Raw genomic sequence first — 25,673 nt, 5'->3', positions numbered from 1 at the left:
ATAGCCCAATTAGAAGCTGAGCCTCCCAAGTATGAAATCATGAATGCCACCTTGACCTGATCTGTAGGAAAACATGTGGGTTTGCACATAAAATGTAATTGACACTGACTGATAAAGGCAGCACATCTAGTAGGTTCTCCTGAAAAACGTTCCGGGGGAGCAAGAGGCAAAGGGGGAGCAGGGGTAGCTACCTGTATAACTGGTGTTTGCGAGCCCGAGGCTGTCCCAGCTCCATCCCTATCCATTCTATCTAGCCTTGTAGCTAAGGCCTGGGTTTCCAGCTGGAGATTACCCATCATATTAGCTAAATCAGTTAGCGTCACATCCATGGTGTTTAGGCGACGAATATGTTAATAAGGCTTTGCGTTCTGTCGTGCCTTCTAGGAGGATGTCTCGGAAACACCACGAAGTTGAAGTTCTTTCCTGACCTCCCCCACACCGATTCACTCTACACCAATGATATATATATACTTGGTGAGAAGAGTAGATGCCAGTGCAAGGGACACAGGGAAACAAAACAAGGAAATATGGGGAAGACACCGGAATCCGAAATCCAGGATGCAAGGAGAACTGGTCAACACTCACTGTCTCTTCTGAACCCCTCCTGTGAATAAAGAGAGAGTGATTAAGAAAGTGATGTATTATATCTGTGAGTGTGTATGTTATAACGGAGATGTATGGTACCTGGCGATTACTTGCAGTGCTTCTACCTGTAATCGACTTTCCTTCTGTTGACCTCACAGAAAGGTAGGTAGGGTGATACATATAAATGAATCTTCCTATAAAATAGGGGTCATTGGTTATCAATAAGGAAGAGTCCACAGAATAACTATATGTATAGGAATATGTAACTAAGCGTACCTAATGTTTCCAGTGCCTTATGAAAAATGACTCCCTGTTCTCCACAAAAGTAATTCCAACATCAAGTAAATAATTCCCTACAAATATAAAGAATATTATCAGTAACCCTGTACAACGTCTAATGCCTCTATAGATCTTTAAGGTATCTCCAGTACCTGTTTTGTCTCATCAAAAGAAGATATATATATCACTTCAGGAGCTCCAAGTTCTATTTTCTGATGCTCCGATAAACCAAAGAGATAAACCTCACTGAGGTAAATAAGGCTCTAACAATAAGCCCTGCAAAGAGCGTCTGCAAACAAAGACGCCCCCGTGTTACTTCAAAACGGAGTAGAAAACACTTACGAGTGTTAGCTCCAGAAACAATAATCAACCCTCGTACTTATCTCAGCAGTAGGAGAGCGCTATAAACCGAAGACTGTCACCGAGCCAAGGGGAAGATCCGACGGAGCCCGAACGCCACCACCGTGACCCTGGAAGCGATGCAGGAAACCCAGAGGGAACGCAAAGCGTCATAGGAACGGAAAGGGTAAACTATATAGCGGTATCGCGCATGCGTGAGACTTGCGCATGCGCTTTCCTGACACACTCTCTTCCGCCAACCATGTCTTTGCCAACCACGTCTTCCGTGGATCGGCAGGCATGACAATGGAGTAGAACTCGATGGGGAGCCCATCAGAGCCCAGCGTTTTATTACGGGCATGTCGCTTTATAGCTCTGCGAATCTCAGCTGAAGTAAGGGGAGCTGCATGTGGAACAACAGGAAGAGAAATGGATGCAAGAAACTCATCAGTAGATTCCGATGAGAGTTGGGGGGAGCCTCCTAAAGATGCGTATAATAATACTGGATTGCCCCATTGATCTCTACTTGTGCGATAATCAACGTGTGATCCCCAGTATGTACCGCCAGTACGGGTGTAGGTGAAGGTTGTGGCCTTATTAAATGAGCCATGAGTGTACTGGACTGGTCTGCTTCTGTGTGTGAGGGCAAAGTATATGTAGTAGTAGTAGTATAAGGCTTTTATTCAATACAAACATATCTTAAAAGCATCACATTTTATAAAATACATTTATGCATTAAAAAGGAAATTTGATAATCCATTTACACCAAATTTAAAATTGAAAACAAGAAAAATAGAACCACAATTAAAATTTAAGTTCACAATTTAACCATGTTCTTTAAAATTCCAAATTAAACATTTTGTTTAAACCTTGTTGCTCTAATGGACCATGCCCATGATAAAAACTTTGAAAGACCACAAACATACAGTGACCGTGTGTCAGACATCAAAATACGAAGAGCCTCATTATGTTGCCTAGTGCGCAACAGCCGGCATATTGGTTTGAGCCAACTTTTCCTTGGCGACGCATATGCCGGGCAGGCAAACAGGATATGGCCAACAGATTCTGTTCTAGTTTTACAGATAGGGCAAAATAGTGTTGCTTGGGACGGGGACTTCCAGCGAGCACTTAAAGCGCGCACTGGAAGAGCCCCAACCCTAAATCTAAAATACAAAGCCCTATCAACAGATTTCCAAACAATATCTAAATAGGGTTCCCGAAATGCCACATCGTTAAACCTTAGGAACTCTTCCGTTAATCTGCCAATGGTTGGGTCAGTACTGGTTCTGAATGCGACCCATCTCCAGTAAAGGGTCTTTAGAATTGCCTTCGGGGGAGAAGGCCTGCTTACCCAGGCTTCATTAAGACCCAGTTCCCCAAGTAAAAAATTTACATCTTTTAGCCAGTTTATTTTGTGCCATCCCGCCATCGACATTACTTCTGATAATCCCTTTGCATACTTTGCCAGTTCCCGCACTCGCCACAGCCGGGCCCATAGAAGCAACGGCCGGACTTTTGCCAGATCATTGATAGAATGATATCCTAAATCGAGTAGCAAGGGTATCATTTGGGTGCTCTGTGGGAGTGACATAAGGTCCCTTAAAAAGTTATTTTCGGACCATGCCAGTTGGCCTATGTTAGAAGTACCCCACAACTCTGCCCCATAAAGGGCAGAACTGACTCCCTTTGCTTTATAAATATCAATGACAGGGGCAATCGGTCTGATTGAGGATGAGCGCTGTTCCTTAAGGAGCGCCCCCGTGATCCTCTTGTGGCTTAAAAACATTTTAGAAAGATGTGGGGTCCACTGCATGGTATCCGAGATGCGTATACCTAAATAATCAAATACAGTGACCCTTTCCAGGAATACATGATTTGGCACTGGGGGTCGCCCAATTTTTTTCAAGGGGGTTCAACACTGTCTTATCTGTATTTATTACAAGCCCTTGTTGGATGCAAAAGGCCTTGTTGGATGCAAAAGGCCTGAAAATTGTCTAGGAGGCTCTGGAGGCCCACTGGAGTCTTAGATATTAAAAGCGTATCATCAGCGAATAAGAGAGTAGGAATGTGTTCACCCGCCAGGGATGGTGCATCAGATGGTTTTTTCAACAAGTGCTCAACCACACCATTCACATATAGCGAAAAGAGGGTGGGTGCAAGAATGCATTCCTGGCGGAACCCTCTCTCCACTGGGATTCTGTTAGTTTTCTGACCCTCGGTGCCCCACCTCACTTGCGCAAAGTTTCCTTCGTGGAGCCTCACTAGAATTGACAAAATATTAGAAGGAATCCCCATATCAGACAACACTCCCCAAAGGCATTCCCGAGGCACAAGGTCAAAGGCAGTCTTTAGATCAATAAACGTGAGGTAAAGACTGCATTTGCCTATAACAACCACTCTCCAGTAGATTAACAATAATCTGAAAGCCTGCTCTATTGTCCCGGTGCCAGCCCTAAATCCCGCTTTAAAATCAGAGAGAATCTCATTTTCTTTAGCCCATTGTAGGATTCTCTCAAGTACCACCTTTCCAACAACCTTCTCGGTGGAGTCTAATAAGCTTATTGGGCGGTAATTAGAAGGGTTGTCCCTATGCCCCTTTTTAAAAATAGGGACGACCTCCGCCCCCTTTCACGATTCCGGAATGACGGCACCTTTGTCGATGGCAATAAGTAGAGTGTGGATAAAACGAAACGAAGCAGGTCCCAGGGGATGCCATCCGGGCCAGCTTCCTTTTGGGGCACAATGCGACTAATCACATATTCGACTTCCTTAATTGTAAACAGGTATATGGTGCTATCTCCTAAGGGTATATGGAGATTACGCGGAGCAGGATCACTAGCAGCTCCTTGCTGGCACGCATACAATTTCGAAAAGTGATCAAACCATGCCTGGCCAGTAATGTTGCACGTGATAAGATCGCTATCAGGACTATTCCTGGCTCCTTTGGTGGTCCAGAAGCGACCCGCATCCCTCCCAGCACTGGCATCTTTTAGTGTTTGCCAGTACTGGTCCTCCCACTTCTTTTTATACTCTTTCCTAGTGTGTTGAATCAAAGATTGTGACTTCGCCTTAACTGCCTTGATCAGAGCAGAATTTTCTTTTCTGCCTTTGGTTGTGTACCACCCCTGTTTGCCCTTGGGTCTCTGAGGCCCTCTCTCGGCCCCCCTCGAGTTTGTAGCAGGAATAGGTTTCCCACCGACTTAGTGGTATCCTGGAATACTGCCGTTGCCATTTACTGCTCTTAGACCAAACTCCACAGTCAGTGCATTCAGCTGGATGGCCCTTTGCGACCATCTTTTTATTGGCTGAATTGCTAGTGTAGGTATACCCCTCCTAGTATCATCCTCAGTAAGATCTAAGATGTTCTCTGTCGCAAGGGGCTCAAATGTACAATTAAAGTCCCCTGCGACCAGGACTTGGATATCATCATGGCAATCTCAAGTTCACTTTCTAACATTGTTACTGTAGGAGATAAGGAGCCACCTTTAGTACCCCTGGCATATATATTAAATATATCGAGATTTCTCCCCCTGTTGGGGCCTCTCAGTGAGATCCGATAGGATGTCTGGTGAGTTGCATTGTTTTTGTGTAATACTACAACCCAGGGAAATGCTCACCCAAATAAGGAGCCCACCTGAAGGACGACCCCTCCCAGATGTTGGGGGTACCGCAGATAAAAAATAAGAAAACGAGTTACTTACCTGTAACTACGGTTATCCAGTATTGGTATATTTCATAGATTCACATGCCTAAATCATGCCCCGTCGTCGAGGCGGGAGTCCCACGGTAAAAATATATACAATAGCAGTGCCTAAAAATTTCTTGTAGTAGGCTGGAAAAGCCCAAAGGCCTAACTAGGCCTCAAAACTTAGCAGCCTATCTACATCATTATGTAAAAAGACCTGAAATAGTAGCCTCAGCCAATCAGCAGTCCTCACCCTCTAGAACCTTCCCAGCTCAGGCAGTTCTCCTCAGAGTTTCCCAGCACAAGTGAGAATGAGTATCCATAGAATAGAACTGCCCTGCCGGGGAGGAGGGTGGGTGCATGTGAATCTATGAAAGATACCAATACTGGATAACCGTAGTTACAGGTAAGTAACTCGTTTTCTTATCCAGTATTAGGGTATCTTTCATAGATTCACATGCCTGAATCAGAGTAGCAAGCAGTAACATCATGTCTGTCGATAGAGGAAGGTGGGAGACAAAGAAATCATATATCCATCCCCACTGAACCAGGAAGGTAATACAAATTCGTTAACATAGCACATGCATTAAAACCTTCATAAAACATCATTGATAGGATAGCATTATAAATACTTAAACTTTAAAAGAAGAACAAAGACCATAAGTTATCCAACCTTAGTGAAGAAGATGCTGCAGCACCGCATCACCAACTGCTGTATCATCATGAATCGCCGACTGCAGACAGTAATGTTCGGTAAAAGTGTGTACACTTTTCCAAGTAGCAGCTCGGCAAATGTTCTCCAGCGTCACTCCAGCGAAAAGTGCCGTAGACGTTGACATTGTTCTCGTGGAATGCGCCTTGACTTTCCTTGATAAAGGTTTGTTGGCCTTGTCATGACAGAAAGTAATTGTAGAAGACAACCACCTAGCTATAGTTGCTTTTGTGACAGCTTGTCCCAAGGTGGCTCTGCCATATGCAACAAAAAGTTGCTTAGATTTGCGGATGTCCTTTGTATTTTGAAGATAAAACTTCAGGCACCGTTTCACATCCAGAGAATGTAAGACTTTCTCCGCAGGAGTTTTAGGATCCGGGAAAAAGGTCCTGAGTTTGACCGGCTGATTGATGTGGAATTGAGTTGGTACTTTAGGAATGAACTTTGGATTGGTTCTAAGCGTGACAAAGTCTTTAGAAAATTGCAAGAAAGGGTGAGTAATAGTGAAGGCTTGTATTTCACTAACTCTGCGAGCTGAAGTAAGAGCCAGCAAGATAGCCACTTTCCAAGTAAGAAACTTCAGTTCCGCTTTATGAATCGGTTCAAAAGGTCTTTTTAGAAGCTGAGAAAGAACAATATTAAGATCCCACTCAGGAGGAGGAGGACGAACTGGTGGACAAGCTCGGAATGGCCCCTTAAGGAATTGTTTGATCAAAGAGGATGAACATAAGGATGGTTTGTTGGAACTCTTCCTGAATCTGGATATCGCTGCTAGGTGCACCTTAATGGAAGAAAAGGCTAGACCAGCCGTGACCAAAGACAGTAGGTATGGAAGGATGGCTTCAGGAGGAGCCTGAAGTGGATGAACACCATTGTCTCCACACCATGAGCAGAATTGCTTCCACTTAAAACGATATGTTTTGATGGTACTTTGTGCGCGTGCTTGCGACAAGATCGCTCTGCAGTCTGAGGAGATGTTTAAGTCCTTGAACTCTAGGAAGTCAGGAGCCAAGCGTGCAAGTGCAGCGATTGAGGATCTGGATGGCGGATTTGACCTCTCTCCCTTGTCAACATCGACACTGTCGGTTTGAGACGAAACGGAGGTTCTTGAGAGAGCAGAAGGAGCTCCTGAAACCAAAATTGCCTTGGCCAACGGGGAGCAATGAGGATGAGAGTGCAGTGTTCCCTCTTCATCTTTTGCAGTACCTTCGGAATGAACAGAATCGGAGGATAGGCGTATGCAAACTTGCCGGTCCATCTCATCTGAAGGGCATTTCCTCTTGACCCCCGTTGTGGGAACCTGCTGGCATAAAACAGGCATTTGCTGTTCTGTTGTGTGGCGAACAAATCCAGCGTCGGTGTTCCCCAAAGACGAAAGATCATCTATATTTGATGTTGTTCGAGCTCCCATTCGTGACAGCCTGTGAACGTTCTGCTGAGGCTGTCTGCTAGAGAGTTCCGAACGCCTTGTACATGCTCTGCTCTGAGGGAAATGCCGTGGCGCAGGGCCCATTCCCACATCTCCTGAGCCTCCAGCGACAGGGTGAGAGATTTCATTCCTCCCTGTTTGTTTATGTAGAACATGCTGGTGGTATTGTCCATACGCACCAGCACGGACGAATTCACAATCCTTGGCAGGAAGGCTTGTAGGGAGAGAAAAATGGCCCTCAGTTCCAAGCTGTTGATGTGCTTCTGTTGGTACTGACGAGACCATCTTCCCTGGATCTGAAGGTCCTGAAGTTGACCTCCCCAACCTTCCATGGATGCGTCCGTGGTCAGGGTGAACTCTGGAATTTCCTGGAGAAAGGTGAGGCCCGGCGACAAATTGTGCGCCTTCGACCACCAAAGAATAGCATGTTTCATTTTGGCAGTCACTTTGATGCGGTCTTCGAATGATCCTTCGACTTGCTTCCACTGACGAAGTAACTCTTCTTGCAACGGTCTCATTCTGAGTCTCGCCATAGGAATGAGGCTGATCGGAGATGAGCACATCCCTAGAAGGGAAGCGTATATCCGAACTGAAAGTGACCTTCTTGCGGATATCTGTTTTGCTAGTTTTAACAGCTTGTTTTGTCGCTCTTGTGTCAGGTACGCTATGCACTGGCATGTGTTCAAGACTGCTCCCTGAAAGGTCAATTCTTGACGAGATTGAAGTTGAGATTTCTTCGAATTGAGGGTCAGTCCTAGATTCGAAAAGAGAGAAAGCGTACTCCTGACCGCTTCCATTGTTGAGTTTCTGGTTGGACCTTTTAACAGCCAGTCGTCGAGGTATGGGAAAACTTGCATTCTCTGGGACCTCAACATTGCTGCCACCAGAGCCAGACATTTGGTAAAGATTCTGGGGGCCGTCTTTAGGCCGAATGGGAGCACTTTGAACTGGTAATGGACGCCAGCCACTTGAAACCTTAGGTATTTGCGGTGTTTCGGGTGAATAGGGATGTGGAAGTAGGCGTCTTGTAGATCCAGAGAAGCCATAAAGTCCCTTTCGTTGAGACAATTCAGAATGTCCTTCAACGTGACCATGCAAAAAGTTTGTTTCTTTAGATATTTGTTGAGTTTGCGCAAATCCAATATTGGATGCCACTCTTCTGAATTTTTCTCTACGAGGAAGAAGCGAGAATAAAACCCTTTCCCTTTCTGAGAAGGAGGGACTCGTTCTATCGCATTCTTGTGTTGCATCTTTAAGGCTTCTTTGAAGAGTAAGTGAAGACGAGGGGGAGGGGGACCCCTGGGCGGCGTTGTTGGGGGCTTCTGCAAAAACTCCAGAGTGTGTCCCTTGCTGACCAAATCTAGGACCCACTGATCTGAAGTTATCGTCCGCCATTGGTGGTAAAAGGCAGAGATTTTGGCGCCCACAGGAAGGGAAAGGTGATTGGCTGACATCTGGCAAAGCTCATTGGCGCTTGTTGGAATCTCGCCCTTGATTGCTTGAGCGTTGTTTCCCTCCTTGCCGAGAGAAAGAACCGGAGGCAGGTTGCCTGTAAGAGGATTGATAGTAAGGTTTGTTGTAGCTAGATTGATACTGATGATTTTGTTGGTTGGAATAATTGCCTCTGGAGGAGTAACCACGGCCTCTTCCTCCTCTAAAGGATCCCCTCTTGTATTGCAGAGTACCAAGAGATTTAGCTGTATCTGTATCAGTTTTTATAGCCAGCAAAGCGTCATCGATGTGCTTCCCAAAAAGTGAATCGCCATTGAATGCCATGTCCAAGATTTTGGTTTGGACCTCAGGCCTGAAGGTGGTAGCCCTGAGCCAACCTTGACGCCGAAGTACAGCCGCTCCAGCCAATTGCCTGAAATTGGTGTTTGAAATGCCCAGGGCGCAATCGATGATTTCTGAAGCCGCCCTTTCGCCCTCCTGCACAATTCTGCGTACCTCCATCTGATGATCCTCAGGGATCAAATCAAGATATTCCGTTAGATCGGACCACATTTGTCTATCATAACGAGCCAGGATAGCCAATGAATTAGCTGCTTTAATGAAGGCTGCTGCATTTGCTGAAAACTTCTTTCCAATTGCATCAAGTCTTCTGCCCTCCTTGTCAGGTGGTGTTGAAATGGGAGCAGAAGGATTTTTGGATTTCTGCTATGCAGCCTGGGATATGACAGAATCAGGTCGAGGGTGGCCTATTAAACAAGATGGAGTATCCGATGGTGCTCGATACTTTTTCTCTATTCTTGGAAGGACTGCAGGAATGGAAGCGGGTGTTTTCATTATGTTGAGGCCCTCCTTCTATATATAGTCAATAATGGGGATAGCCCTGGTAACTCTGCGATATCCCTCTTTAAAGTCATGTAAAAAGTAGTCCGACTGCACAAATGAGACGGCCAATTCAAATCTATTAGCAGCTCTCTGCATAATATTGTGGAAACCGCCAATATCTTCAGGTGGAGAATCTGAAGGGCGGGGCGCAGGTGGTGGAGGCATAGGAATGACATAATCCTCCCAAGGATCCACAGGTGTTTTATCCGGCAACTCGCCTTCTTCCCTGCTTTGTTCGTCATCATTAGAAGAAGTGTCCGTATCATTTTGAGGAGCTGGACCAGTATCTTGTCTTGGTGACAATGAAGCTCTTGGTGACGGAGGTCTTGGCACGTCAACTGGAATAGGCGACCCAGCGGGTGCAACCGGGGTTGGTGGAAACCTCTAGCAATAATCCACCAACATAGCCTGCAAATCCTGAATTAAGGAAGTTGGCAAATGAGTAGTGTCCTCAGACCAAGAAGGTCTAGTATGAGGTGACTGATATGGCGTGGAATAAACGTCATGTGTATAATGACCATGGACATCCTCTTCATCATCCTCCTGATATTTAATATTTAATTGAGAAGGGTGACGGGAAATCCCAAAAGGACCGTCATCCTCTTCCCCTTCATCTGACTCTTCCTCCACATATGTCTCCAAAATGTGCGATGGTAAGAGTGGAGAAATGTGTGAATAATCCTGCCTTTGATACGTTTTCATTTAAAAATGGGTGTAGTGTATCTTTGTCGGAGGTGAACTGTGCAACAGATGAGCAGATGTCACTGCGGAAGCCACTGTTACAGGGATATCCGTCGACGGTCCTGTTAATGACAAAGATTTTCCCGTTGACGGGGTCGTCAATGGTGTCTTCGTCGACGATCCTTTCATCGTCGGAACCGTTGATAGCGTCTTCGCCGACGAGTCCCTCGTCGTCGGGACCGCCGATGATGCCTTCGTCGACGAGGCCCTCGTCGTCGGGACCACCGATGATGCCTTCGACGACGAGTCCCTCGTCGCCGGGACCGTCGATGGTGTCTTCGTCGACGAGCCCTTCGTCGACTGGTCCGTCGATGGTGTCTTCGTCGACGAGTCCTTCGTCGCCGAGCCCTTCGCCGACGAGGCCGTCGATGATGTCTTCGTCGACGATGAAGTCGGCTTCGTTGATAGAATTGTCGTCGATGGACCAGAAGATTTAGTCGACGGAGACGTCGACGATGGCAACTTGCTTTTAGACAGTGATGGTTTAACAGACATCAAAGGTGAGGTAATAGCCGAAGTGGTAATCGTAGAAGTAGATGAGGAGGCAGAAGTCAAAGTAGTAGTAGGTACAGACACCAGAGAAACAGTCTTAGCCTGGGTTGTACTCACAATTGTTAAACCTGAAGAAGCCGATGCACTCTTTGAGGGTTCTGAAGTTCTCTGAGAGGTTTTAAGTTTTTTCTTTCTCTCAGGAGAAGAACTTTCTTTGGATCTACCTCTCTTGCTGGAAGTAGAGGCCTTGTCCTCATCATCAGTGGAAGAAGACTTCAACCACAAAAGAACCCTTGCCTCCCTATCCCTGATAGTTTTCTGAGGGAAGGTTCGGCAAATCCTGCAGTTCTTCACAACATGGGAAGGGTGCAGACAATAAATACAGTCAGAGTGCTGGTCATCCACATGGACCCTCTTCTTGTAGCAGGTTCCACAAGCTTTGAAAAGAGCCTTCTTTTCAGACATTTTGAGGAAAAAAGATCGAAAACTGAGTAGGCACTCAGGGAGACTCCCTTACACACGAAGTGCGGTGAAAATCTGAGGAGAACTGCCTGAGCTGGGAAGGTTCTAGAGGGTGAGGACAGCTGATTGGCTGAGGCTACTATTTCAGGTCTTTTTACATATTGATGTAGATAGGCTGCTAAGTTTTGAGGCCTAGTTAGGCCTTTGGGCTTTTCCAGCCTACTACAAGAAATTTTTAGGCACTGCTATTGTATATATTTTTACCGTGGGACTCCCGCCTCGACGACGGGGAATGATTCAGGCATGTGAATCTATGAAAGATACCCTAATACTGGATAAGTAGTGTAGCCGACTCTATGGTTAGGTTCCAGGATCCAGGTCTCCTGGAAGATACAGATCATATATGACTCCACCAGGGTATTCCAATCTGGGAGATCTAACTTCCTGGTAATACCTGCTATGTTCCAGCTACTAACCTTTATCATTGTATCGGCCACTACTTGCTCCTGGGAACAATTTGGTAGTACACTGGATAGATTCAATTGCTCTCCTGCAGTCTTGGTTTCCAAACGCAAGGGGAAGGGAACATGCAACAAGGGGGCATTACTCTGATCAATAGATTGAACTGCTGGGGTCATACAAGTGCCCATGGAGTCACCATGGGTATCCCAGTCATTGATCAGTCCAATCCCAGGCTTGGGCTTGTTAGTTGATACCTCCACCTCAGTGCTCCAACAGTTGTTCTCAGCAATTGAAGGTACTAGCCCTAGCCTTTCCCCCGATTTGGTTGCATCAAGAAGAGTTAAATTAGGAGGGGTGAGAGAGATCCCGTTAAATTTAATTGGGGTCCTGTGCCTATAAGGCATTTTATTGGCATCAAGGACAGGCAATGGATTAATAAGTGAATAATCACTATGTCAATACCCAACATCAATTTCATAACACTCTGGACCTCTGCCAAAGATATAGATTGGATAAATAAGGGAGTCACCTGTAAGCCCTCCCCCAAATTGTTTTCCATTGCTCGGTCTTTGTTGCCAGTATGCAGGCTGTGGGTGAAAGTATCCCAAATCATATGTGCCAATTCCACTACCATCATGCACATTCTGATGAATACAAATTGACCTTACGACTCACACATCCCTGAAATTAACAAGGATGCAGTCGCCTGGAATATCCTTAGTCCTGCTGCCCACCCAGCTAACTCGTCTAGCAAAGAGGACCTGGCCATCAAGTTGCCTTGGAAGAGGTCGATTATTGTTTAGCCAGAATGTAGTTTTATTTTTAAGTTCGGTATATGAATCCGATTTACTCGGCATTAGCCGTGGAACTCCCGTCAAGACAACTACATAGGGCATACAAGCGGGAGGCAAATTGATATGAGTAGAACTGGTATCAGTATTGTCTACCAAATCAGGCTTTTTGGGTGGGTTAGATTGATCTTTTCCCTGCCTCGCTACATTACTACGAATATGTTCGCCTTTCTGGCTCTGTAAAGGTATACTAATACGAGCTCCCTTATCCCCTTTAGTCAGTGATTGGTTTATTGGTTTGCTGCCATTATCAGTTAGAATGGCTCTCGCTGGGGAATTAGTTCCACTCTGGGGCCCAGAAACGTCTTTTCGATTTAACCCCTTCGCTGTTGGCCCATTTCCGCCGCTGTGCAGTAAACGAACAAACAGGGTGGGGCCGTGACGAACCCCAGCCGTCATCAGCACACGAGCACCGCGAAGCGTGACGGCTGGGGTTCGTCACCAGCATGCAAGGGGTTAAAGATACATGTTTACCCATATGTGGGGTGTCTACCGGTGGAATTCGCTTCTGTTGAGCTGTATCAAGGCTATTTTCAAAATGTAGTTTAATGAAAGCCTCTATAGAAAAAAAGTTATCAAGGGTCCCTTCTTCGAAGCGATCCATTCTTTCTGACAAGATATTACCCTCTCAAGTACCGGCAATATGAGGGACTTCACAATTTGCTCAATATGGGCAATAAGGGTAATTTCTTTTGCAGAGTTTGAAGGGCACACTAGGTTTGGACTAGTACTAGGCAACGAGACGGTATTACCGCTAGCTGGTCCACTGATTACTGGAATGTTAGGGGTTTTCTCAAAGAGATCTCCATTCTTTCCCAAAAGCATACATCGGCTGGTGGACCTCTGTCGTTGGTTGGAATGGATACGTTATCAGATATATTACCATTAGCATTCTTCCCCTTTGTTACATTGTGTTTAGCAACCACTTTCTTTTGTTTGTTACTACCTACATTCCCCTTAGCGTTTTTTACAGTTGGGCATTCCCTGTTAGTGTGTTTAGACTTACGCCTAGCCTTCAGGCCTCTGGTTGTTACACGCGGACTGTCACTGCTTGTACTTAGCCGCGAGTCAGAGATCGAGATTGAACTTAGTGGCGTGTCACAGCCCCCATTATCTATAGGATTCACTACCTGAGGAGGAGGATCGGGAATGACCTTGTTTAGGAAAGTAATGGGGGTCAGTGATAACCTTGTGGATAGAGGGAGAAACTCAGGGGATGCATTGTCCATCATAGGAGATTTATCCTGTGTTGTTGCAATATGGTGAACCCCTGGAAGAGCAACAAAAGATGGTGCCAATATCGAGTCCTGGGAGTTAATGGTGAACATTGATATATTGGTAGAGGGCAAAGGGGGAAGAGAACCAGCCAGGAGCGAGAGGCGGCCTTATTATATGAGCCAGGAGTGTACTGGACTGGTCTGCTTCTGTGTGTGAGGGCAAAGTATATGCATTCAAGTCAATTAGCCTCAGGCGCTCCAGCAACTCTGCATATTTCACTCTAACCTCTTGAAGTTTCTGCTCTATTCTTGCGTCAGCCTGGGCCGCTACCTGTAGCTATTGCAATGTTGCTTCCAATTCCATGACATCTTGAATGATCTCACTTATGGCACCTACCACCGCTCCAATTGACACTCCCCAAATCGTCACCTTAAATGCTCCCCTCTCTATAGATCTTGTTGCTGCTCGTTATCAGCAAAGTAGGAGGAGATTGACGTTGCAATAGTGTTTCTGAACACTAGGTCCTCTAATAAAGAAGGCTGTAAGCGCCATGTCAGGATCAGGGAGGGAACCCGACCCCAATTCATTATTAATTCAAGCAGGTTGTGATCTGAGATGGTCTTATCTAAATAAATGGTATGTGATATACATGGGAGTAGATCTGGAGCACAGAGGAATCGATCTAGGTGAGTGTGTAGGCCATGACGGTGTGAAAAATATTGAATATTCTTGTATGCTTTTGTGCTGGATTCGCCGTGCATCGACTACTTTCCACCCCTCCACCCAGCAACGCAGGATCTTAGCCTGCTGTATCACTGCAGTACCCGGTAGTGGAGGGTGAGAACTATCCAGCTCCACATCGAGGATCGCATTAAAATCCCACCCAACATCCATGGATAGTGCATCCACCCCGACGGGGCATTTGATAGTGGGACAGAAAAGCTTCCTGATCAATGTCAGGGGCATATACTGACCCCAGTACCACCCACCTCCTATTCATTGTGCCCTGTAATAATACATATCTACCTTGGTCATCAATGTTACTATTGATCAGAGAGAATGGGAACTGAGCGCATATCCATACTGCTGCCCCACACTAGAAGGCGGAATAAGCAGTTAAATAAAATTGACCCCTCCATTTCAATGTACTTTAAGGGCTTCAGAGGGCATTACATGTGTTTCTTGCAGGTACATTATTTGAGTATGGCGTTGGTGCAATTAGGACAATATAACCTCTAAGTTCCAAGTGACAATATTGTATGAATTAATCACAGATGCAATTTATAATACATCATGGATATTAGCAGCCCCACAACCTCCAAACCATCCTCCCAAAGTACAAGCAACCAGGCTACTAGCAAGCTGAACATATAAACATTATCCCAATACTTGATCAAGCGAGTCAACGTCTGTAGACCAAACTGAAAGTTAAATTGCAACGTAGTAAACTGTAAAAGAACAAGTGCTTTCGCTTACAGGGTAGGCTACTGCTGTGGAGAACATGTAGGCTATGTGCTGTAGGTGGTACAGCCCCGGATGACCAGGGCCACAAGGGATTAGAGCACAACTTGCTGCAATAACCCCAGGAGTATATCACAATAGTAAAGTGCTTTGTGGGAACCTGGCCACGACCCAACTTACCAGATCTATACATACCCTGGACCATTACATATTAAATTAAATTTGTGGAACCCCATAGCCAGCACAAGACATTCTCAGCCCAATGGGTCACCACTTAGCTGAGTGGGTATTGAGGGAAATAATACAATACTCCCCCCCCCCACAGTCCAAGTCTGATGTCACCTCCTCCGAGGGATTGGTGCTAATAGGTGGGCGGACGGACTTCAATGCAGATGCCAATCGGAGTGCCTCCATGATGCCCTCCACTACCACCTTGGGGGATGAGGCGCCAGCTATGGTGCTTTGTGTAGTTAGTACCTTTCTGCGCCTATGTGGTGGTCTCTGTGGTTTCTGTTGTGATCTCTCACAGCGGCCAGTGTCCAATGGTTCCGGAAAATTACTGTCTAGCCAATCCCATGCACTTTCAGGCATGTAGAAAACGAAGGAACGCTGGTTATGAATGATTTTTAATTTGGACAGGAATAGGAGAGCAAACGTAAAGCCAGCTGCGAGGAGACGTGATTTGACCTCTAGAAATGAGGTGCGTTTGCGCGGGACTATTAATGTATAGTCTGGGAAGATTGAAACTTTTGCATTGTTGAACTGTAGCGGGACATTGTCACAGGCTGCTTGCAGCAGGTGATCTTGGTCCCTAAAATGTAGTATCTTGGCAAGAATCAGTCAAGGATTTGCACCTGGTATGGGTTTTCCTGTGGGGACCTGAAGGGCTTGCTCCACCATAAATATCTCTGACTGATCTTAGCCTGTAAGAACTACTTTCATTTTGAGCCATTCTCAATAAACTTTGTTGGCTGCGTACCCTCTGATCCTTCCTGAAGGCCCACTAGTCTAAGGTTGTTCCGTCTGGCCCTTCCTTCTGCATGATCCACGCTAGTCTGAAGGGTTTCTATTTGCTGGCGCATTTGTAGGAGTTGCACATCATGTTCTCTCACCTTTGGTGCCACTGAGTCCAGCATCTGTTCAGTGACCTTGACCCTGTAAGATAGTTTTCTATGGTCATCATTCAGCAAATTAAGTTCAGCAGAGATAGTACCCAGCTGTTGCACAATAGATGATCTGGATTCACGTATTTCCTTTAATATCATTACCAGTTTGTCTGAGGGGTGTGGGGGTTTGGGCCCTACATCCAGCAATGAGTGCATGGAAGAGGCCTCAGTGGGCGGTGATTGTGATGCAGCCCTCTCTGATGCTGCGACTGCTCTTGCCTTCGTACTCCCCCTTACTAATGGCAGAGTACATGCGGAGGGGAATGAGCAGGAGATAGTGAGTTCACCCACCTACACACCAGGGTTGGCAGTCTTATTGTGGGTCTTCAAAGCCCACTGTACAGGGGTCCTCTGCCCCAGCTATGGCAGTGGGGGCAAGGAGGGGAAGAAAAGATCTTGGAGAGCCTCCGGACATTCCCAGACCGGCCTCAGCAGCCACCAGCCAGGCCCTGAATGCACCCTGTCTCTGGCAGTAGCAAACACAGATCAGTTCCCAGGAGGGTGAGTGGAACTCATCATGGGGGGGTCCATGGGTCCGACCCTGCAGCGCAGTCCTGTCTCTTCTGGCTGTTCCCAGGGCCCTCCAGCCGGTATCTCTATGCGGCAGCACCAGGCATCCTGCAGGTACTTAGGCAGCCCGCCTGCACCACAGACTCTGATGCGCTCCGCAGGCCCACAGCCACCCAGGAGCATGGAGCGTTACAGGACTTCCAGTAGTGGTAGCACTCAGCCACCACAGCAGGGCCCGTCCACATCCCGTCCCATCAGTAGCGCTCAGCAGGAGGGGAAGCACCTCACTGGGACACTCCAGGACCCCAGCGCCGAATCTGCCACCCAGATCTCCAAGGCGCTCTGCCAGGCAATCCCCCAGGGCCCTTGAGCAGCCGTCTCCAGCCTAGGGGCGGCACCAGCCACAGCACAGGGCGAGAACAGGTCCAGCAGCTTCAAGGCCTCTCTAGCGTCAGCAGGGCCGGGACCTGACAGGAGGGCTCTACACCCACAGTTGCACCGGTCGCTCACCACGCTCCCGTACCCGCTCCAGCATCGGCAGCAACCTGGCACCCAGTCAGGCTTTCATGATGGCAGATATTACAAGGTAATTAACGGATTTTCATCCCGGCCTGGAGCTCGTCCCTTATGTGACCACCATCTTGGGCTGCTAGCCATGCCCCCATAGTTTCCCAGAGAATTTGCGGAATTCCTCTTGTATATCAGTAGAGCCAGAGACTAGCATTCCCTTGTGATTTTTGTTCTCAAGGATCTCCCAGCTAACAGCCTTTTGTCTCTTCTGTATCACCAGCATGTGCTCCATTCGTTCACTGTACTCATTGCAGTTTTGCTGCCAAGCCATATATTTTTTAGCTGCTCTTGCTGTCGAAACTTCACCTATAGCTGCTATCACCAAGGCCAATTTATGCAGAATTTTCTCTATACATACTATATTAGCAATGGCTCTGACAAGTTATTTCTCAATGACTTCCAGGGTACTGTAAACTTCACTTAAGTGTTAAGATAGCTTCTTATTATGGTTCAGACAATAACAAGGTGTCTCCACTCTTACCCCAGCCTTAAAAACATCCCAAACCATACGGCTTACAGTGCTTCCCCCTATTGCACTCCAAAAATTCTCCCATCCATTTATTCATATATGCCATATTGTTAGGGTCCTGCAGCAAGCCCCTTTCGAATGTCCAGTTACGTTCTGGTATTTCCACTCTGTGCAGGTGACTTCCAATACCAGGGGGTTGTGATTTCACATAAGAACAGTCAGAAAAGGAAGGTGGTGAGGTATTACCAGCGCATAGCTCAAGCAGCATACAATATGAGAAAAATTATTTTGAAGTGGCATCAAGGGAACCAAAGACAGCTACCACCCACAGCTGTCAGAAGACAGCAATTGCAAAGTAATTGTTGTCACAAAAGAACAAACATGAAGGATTCCCTGAGCACAAAAGTACACGTATCTGTGAGTGTTACAGATAATATCCGATCCTCTTTCCAATACGGCGTGCTACACGCCGTATTGGAAAGAGGATCGGATACATGTTTTGCTCGGGGAACCCGAAATATTTACGATGGTTCCACAGAGCGAAGGCTGATATTGCCTGGTGTTACTTACCAATAATTGTATATTAAGGAAGACAGTGACTATTGGGACAGTTGAAATACCAATTGAATGAGAATTATATGACAAAGGTTCTTGATATGAGCCTGATTGCATGACATTAAGAGTGAGAACAGTTTCTAGGCCCTGAAGAAGTCATTGGGTAATGTCCCTTGACGAAACACGTGTTGGTGTTTGGCAGCTGTGTTCTGTATCAAGATTGTACTGCTGTATCCCCAAGTCTTCATGAACATCTATGGACTGAGGAAATAAAAATAAGGACTTTTCACACTTTGGATGCACAGATATGGACATTGATTTTTTGAATAGATATTGTCTGTAACACTCACAGATACGTGTACTTTTGTGCTCAGGGAATCCTTCATGTTTGATGATTTGACATAACCCGGGGTACTTTTCAATACTACTTGTGGTTAATAGTAGCTGCGAAAAAGAAAATAGTCCAGGCTCACTACTGATATATCCTGGGCAGAAAATAACGTACTGCCCCAGTCATGGAGCTTTAAATATGGCCATATATCTATGAGCCCATTACTATGTGTCAGGTGTGTGAGAGCTCTATAAACTTTATTTTACCGAACAACATACTTGCCGAGTTTCCCATTCCAGAGCCCACCCAAACCATTAATGTTTAGATCACCACAAAGTATAATCGGGGCAGGCCACCCTGTAAGTTCTGAGACATGAAATTTAAAAATTGTCAGGATCATCCCCAGTGGATCTATAAACAGACCAAATAGAAAATGTTGATTTGGAGTAATAACATCCCACGATCGCCCAGCGACCATCTCTATCTGTTAAACACCTTTTAAATGTCATACCCTCCTTGCGGGCAAGGATGACCACCCGTCTGGTTCTGGTTCCCTGTGTGGTATAGGCAATATGATACTCCAACTGTTCTAGTAAGTTTTTCATTGCTCCCTCACTATGCGTCTTCTGCAGATACAAGTTATCGGCTCATAAGATTTTTAAATCTTTCTTAACTTTGCGTTGTTTCACATAATCATTCAACTCACATATATTTACCGTTTCCTTTTCCCACCTTGGGCCTCTCCCAAAACACCCTCGCACCCACCAACTCCGAGAGACAAGCAGACCAAGAGTGGTCTGGATGATTAAATCTGTGCTCGGCCACCTCCCCTACCGCCCCCCCCCCCCCCCCCCCCCGCCCACCACATTAATTTCTTAATTAACCTAATGAGGACGAAGCTACCAAAATTGAGCCAGTTTATTTTCTTAATTAATGAAGGTTTAATTTAATTTTCAATTAATTTTTTTACGAAACTTGTTTTTCTAAATTGATTATTCTGTTCCATCCGTGTGAGAGTTCTGCCACAGCCCACATTTGCCAATGGTGTAAGAACAAGGTAACAGATACATTATGGGACTTATATCACTGACTGGTTGTCAGAACAAACAGCACATTCTCGCATGGTTTTGAATGGACTGGGGCATGTGCCCTGATTGCGTCTTCCTTACTGATATTCACACTAATGATGCAAACACTTACAGCCTTGCAAAGCCCAGTAAATGCGCGTGAGCGAACCTATGTTTAATGGCTACAAGGTCACTCCAGCAAGCATGTACTACACAGCAAATCATACGGGTGAACTCCTGTATTGTTAGGTGTGAGACCACCCTAGAGATGCATCTGATAAGACGCTTTCGACAGCCAATGAGTAAGAGGGTAGAGAGAATGTATATACTTTCAGGACAACCTATTTAAGCAAATAGTTGACCTTTCCTGAATGAGTGACACAAGCAGTTCAGAACCCCCACTCTAATGCCACAGGTGGATTGTGCGCAAATAAAGAATATCACTAACACGCTTACCCATCTGCGCCCTGCTGTCTGTTCAGTATGTCATCTATGACGTGCTAAGAGGGAGGATGGCTCATGCAAACTTGGAGATAAATACAGCTAACCATGAATAAATCAGAACATGATATTAATGAGTATTTTGCAGAATAAAAATAGTTGTTGCTTGACGCATAATGTCTTGCTAAAGGTCACATTTCCCAGACAGCGTTCGCAGCTAGGGTGGCTTCTTAAGCGTCACAGTAGTTTTCCGAAGAGATGCAACTCTGTGAAGCATGGGAAGCTGTCTTTTGCACCCTAATTTGGAAGTGTGGGACAGAAATAGGAGTCTGGAATGTGCGGCTTCGCTGAGGGCAAGCCTAATCGGTGCCCTAGTCCACTGTGAGCCAATCAGTGTCTCTAGCGGGGCAGTATGGTCTGGAGAAGGGATATGGGATAGGCATGCACTGGTTGGTAGATGGAGTACCCTCAAGGCGCATGTGAGAGCAAGACGTATAAAAACACACAGAGGGCACATAGAACAAACGATATCTGATCTAGGATTGCTCATTAACCGTGCTCTTCTTTCTGAGTACTATGTTACATTAGAATAATATTAAATGTGCTAGTACAAACACACTGGTACCTGAGCTCCTCTCGTACTTCCACCGCTGAATGGCCAGATATAATGAAGATCTCAGTCATATCATCTCTCAGCATATGGCAAGAGTAACCAATATTCATGGCAGTTTCTGATAAGAAAAATGTATTGAATAAATTCAGTTCATTCCAAAGATTTTTTTTACATGCCTTAACGATAAAAAGATACTACATTGAATCGATTTTCGATTTAAAGAAACAATTAAAGGTAATAAAAGAGACCTAAAATAGTTTTAATTTACATTAACAACAAATCCAGTAGTTCCAGTAATAAAGATATTCTACTCTGCAAAACATGGCAGTACATGAATCAATTTAGAATTTCGCTTTTAAAGGATCATTTTTAAAGGCTGACAGAACCGTATCTCCATTGTTAAAGGCTTACAGAACCTTGGGCCAGATGTAGGAGCCCTAATACCGGTCGGAAAGGGCCGATTTCAGCCGTTTCCGACCGGTATTAGGCTTTTCAGATCTAGAGGGCCTACCGAATCGGTAATTTTACTGATTCGGTAATTTTACCGATTGGGTAAATATACCGATTCGGTAAAATACCTAATCGTTATATTTACCGAATCGGTAAATCCATATGTAGCTGAGACTCCTAAGAGTGCCACAGGCCCTTAAGAGTCGGTATTTTACCACACAATCCTATTGTGTGGTAAAATACCGAATTCAGGTGTCCATGCACATCTGTGCATGCACACCTGTGCCATGTGACACACAGACACACAGACATGCCCTTAGGCCATGTATGTGTGCCACATGTCACACAAGCCTGTACTTGGGGTGCTAGAGGGTGTCAAAGTGACACCCCCTGCACCCTTGCAGGATTTGGTATTTACCGATTCGGTAAATACCGAATCGGTATTTCCCATTGATTCCTATGGGCTTCAAGGCCCATAGGAATCAATGGGCAATACCGATTCGGTATTTACCGAATCGGTAAATACCAAATCTTACAGATTCGGTATTCCTAAATTCGGAATTACCTAGGGCCCGATGTAGGTAAATCCCATTTACCGAATTTGAAATACCGAATTTTACCGATTCGGTATTTCAAAATCGGTAAATGGGATGTAGGTCCCAACATCTGGAATCGTTACCGATTCCTTACAAATTCGGTATTTACCGATTCGGTAAATACCGAATCGGTATTTGCTATTGAATCCTATGGGCCTTTGAAGCCCATAGGATTAAAGTCAAATACTGATTCGGTATTTACCGAATCCGTAAATACCGAATTTGGCAAGGGTGCAGGGGGTGTCACTTTGACACCCTCTAGCACCCCCAAAACGGGCATGTGTGCAATGTGGCACACAGACATGCCCTAAGGGCACGTCTTTCTGTCACATGGCACATGTGTACATGCACAGATGTGCATGTACACAGGAATCGGTATTTTACCATGGATTTGTATTCCATGGTAAAATACCGATTCTGTAAGCCATGTGCTGATGGAACATTGGCTACCTACATTGCATTTTCGGTAATTTTACCGAATCGTTATCATTACCGAATCGGTAAATAAAACCGATTCGGTAAATTTACCGATTCGGTAATGATAACGATTCGGTAAAATTACCGAAAATGTGCCCCTACATCTCGATAGCCCTTTACCCATCGGAAACGGCCGAAAATCGGTATTTTCGGCCGATTCCGATCGGTAAAGGGCTACCTACATCGGGCCCCTAAATCTGCCCCCTTCCCATTTACAGACTCTTAAATACCGATTCGTTAAAATTCGGTATTTAAGAGTCTGTAAATGGGAATTACCTACATCTAGGGCCAGATGTAGGTAATTTTTATTTTCCGACCTCTTAAATACCGAGTCATACGACTCGGTATTTCAGAGGTCGGAAAATAAAAATACCGAGATGTAGGTAATTGCAGATGTGCAATTACCGAATCGGAAACAGTCGGTAATTTCCGATGCGGTAAATACCGACCAGTTGATGCCCATGCATTCCTATGGGCTTTGAAGCCCATAGGAATGAACGGGCATTTACCGGTCGGTATTTACCACATCGGTAAATACCGATAGCCACAAGGGTGCAGGGGGTGTCACTTTGACACCCTCTGGCACCCCCAAAAGAGGCTCGGGTGCCATGTGGCAGGCATACCTGCCCTAAGGGCAGGTCTGCCTGTCATATGGCATAGGTGTGCATGCACACATGTGCATGCACACCTGAAACGGTATTTTACCATCAAGTATTATTTGATGGTAAAATACCGATTTTGTACTGCTTGTGGGACTCAGAAGAGTCCCACCTACATACCAATTTACCGGTATCCATAATGTTACCGACTCGGTATTTTACATACTCGGTAAATTTACCTATCGGTAAATTTACCGAGTCTGTAAATTACAGGGACCTACATGTCAAATTGCTTTTACCGGGTGGTAACGGCCGAATTCGGCCGTTACCACCCGGTAAAAGCCTACCTACATCTGGCCCCTAGTCCTTGATCTCTGTTGGCTAATTTTAATAATGTAAAGAAGAAAAGGTCAACGTTTTGGGAAACCAGCGATAGGTAGTAAACATCATTAAGTACGATACTGGAACAACTATCTGCCAATGTTTGCTAGTTCATTACATTTTCATTTGAGTGCATTGCTTTTGACACTGCTTCCTGTTCTTACCTTCCAGATGATTTTCATAAATGGCTGGAAGTGACAAATATGGAGCTGTCATCAAAATAGACAGGAGCTGCACATTGGCTGTCATTTAGTTTTCAATTGATTGTGGTCTAGCAAGCTAAGGTGGTGAGCTGAATGCTTCCTGGCTCCTGGGCTGAGACCTCAGTATCCACACAAAAAAGTAGGATGCTGGGGGCATCTGCCTCCCCCGCCTGGCGCGGAGGACGTGGGAGCCGCCCTGCACTGAGTCTACTCTGCCGAAGCTACTGCTCCAAAGGACGCTGGCGGTGGAGATTAGTGGCCTGCTGTGCTTGAGCGGCGGCCGTAAAGGGGAGGCCCTGAATCATGGCTTTAACACGCGGCTAGCAGCAGGTGATGGATGTGGCGGAGGGGGCAGTGCAAGGGCCGCAGAGCAAAAACAGCCAGTCGCCCCTCGCGGAGCCTATGAGCTAGTTCACCTTTCCAACCACCGTCTAAAGTACTGTGGCCTTCCCCATCCCCTCTGTTTTAGTGACTGTGGAGGAGACATCCAGGGATAGTCACATCATGGCGACAGGCCCCCCGCCCCACAACATAAGCATGCATCCCTCAAATAACACACTAGACACAAATGTTAGTTTGGGAAAAAGCTGCTGCAGGTTGATTACATACAACGTTATGTAATCATAGTGGGTTATCTTACGGGCAATCCAAGGGCAGGCCGCATTCTCGCCACCTGCCCGCCTGATGACGCAGGCAGCACCGTGGCAAACCACCTATGTGCTGCCCCTTATGGTCATGATTATACTCATGCCCCTTGCGGGGCGGAGTGTAGCTAGGCAAGCCCCCAGTTGCAGGGGCGCCGACACAGGTTCCCGGAACCTCCCCTGAGGCCCCAGGTCTTAGGCTCTGGCACCCCTATGTGCCCTCTGAGGTACAGTGCTGCACCTCTCCGCTTCCGGATCGCCCTGTAACTCCGCCTGCAACAAAAATTAAGACATTAATAAGTTCAAACTGTCCCCCCCAAGCTGACACACAGGATGAGAGGTCGGGAGGGAAATGGTGTGACCCCAAGGCGAGGCTACCACGATGCGTCCAGTGCGGCAAAGAGGCAGGGAAAAAGGCGAGGGGGACTTAAGTACCCCTCGCCCTGCCTGCCGCACCGGACGTGACCTAACACAGTCCCCTCCCACCCTCCCTTCGGGACTCCTCCTGCCCAGGGGAGGAGTAGGTGCCAGAGGGGGGGGGGTGAGGGAGGGGGGCGTGAAGGGAAGCCCTCTGTGACTAGAGGGCCGCCCTCCTGAGTGGCCACCGGGTGGCCTCGGGCATCCGTATAGTCACATCATGGTGACAGGCCCCCCGCCCCACAACATAAGCATGCATCCACCAAATAACACACTAGACACAAATGTTAGTTTGGGAAAAAGCTGCTGCAGGTTTATTACATACAACGTTATGTAATCATAGCGGGTTATCTTCCGGGCGATCCAAGGGCAGGCTGCATTCTCGCCACCTGCCCGCCTGATGAGCCAGGCAGCACCATGGCAAACCACCTACGTGCTGCCGCTTATGGTAATGATTATACTCATGCCCCTTGTGGGGCGGAGCGTAGCTAGGCAAGCCCCCGGTTGCACAGGCCCACAACCGCCTGAAGGACTACTGGGGCGCCGACACAGGTTCCTGAAACCTTCCCTGAGGCCCCAGGTCTTAAGCTCTGGCACCCCTATGTGCACGCTGAGGTACAGTGCTGCACCACTCCGCTTCCGGATCGCCCTGTAACTCCGCCACAGCCCGGCCGGCGGCAACCATCGCCGCCCGGGCCCCCCACTACCTAGCTTCCTGTCTTACCTGCAACCGTTTAACTGCAGTGCTTCCTGCAGGTCTAGGAGAAAAAGGTCCATCTCCGCAAGAGAGAGGTGAACCCAATCCACCTCAAGCAGCCCTTGATCCATTCCTGAATCAATTCATGCCTGACAAATCCCAGACACCCTCTGCTCTGTGAATATGCGCATGGCGCTGCTGACTCTTCTCCTAGACCTCTCTACCGCTTCCCAGGATTTAGCACCCTGCCACACCCTCTGTGGCACAAACTCTACCCCCAGGTCGTTTTTCATCTTGTGTAGTAACACAGTCCTTCCTAAATTCATGAGGTCGTCGCCCCCCAGCTGAATGACTAGATGGTGGGGAGGGGTTCCTACCGAGGCCAAAGATAGTTCAAGTTTATTCATGAGGCTGATCCAACTCATGCCTGGAAACCC

The 25,673-nt window shown here is 46.5% G+C and overlaps 1 protein-coding gene across 1 annotated transcript in view; it reads right to left on the bottom strand.

Moving 5' to 3' along the window:
• Window positions 1-25,673, bottom strand: part of ATP8B4 (ATPase phospholipid transporting 8B4 (putative)) — a 3,619,152-nt gene that overhangs the window by 910,123 nt on the left and 2,683,356 nt on the right. The window contains exon 19 of the mRNA XM_086958264.1: window positions 20,785-20,890. Within this exon, the coding sequence (XP_086814390.1) occupies window positions 20,785-20,890 (106 nt within the window). The remainder of the gene's footprint in view (window positions 1-20,784; window positions 20,891-25,673) is intronic.

The sequence above is a fragment of the Lissotriton vulgaris genome, chromosome 2_1 (assembly GCF_964263255.1).
Source record: "Lissotriton vulgaris chromosome 2_1, aLisVul1.2, whole genome shotgun sequence".
Classification (NCBI taxonomy): Eukaryota; Metazoa; Chordata; class Amphibia; order Caudata; family Salamandridae; genus Lissotriton; species Lissotriton vulgaris.
The sequence above is the reverse complement of the archived record's forward strand: the minus strand, read 5'-3'. Positions and strand labels throughout refer to the sequence as shown.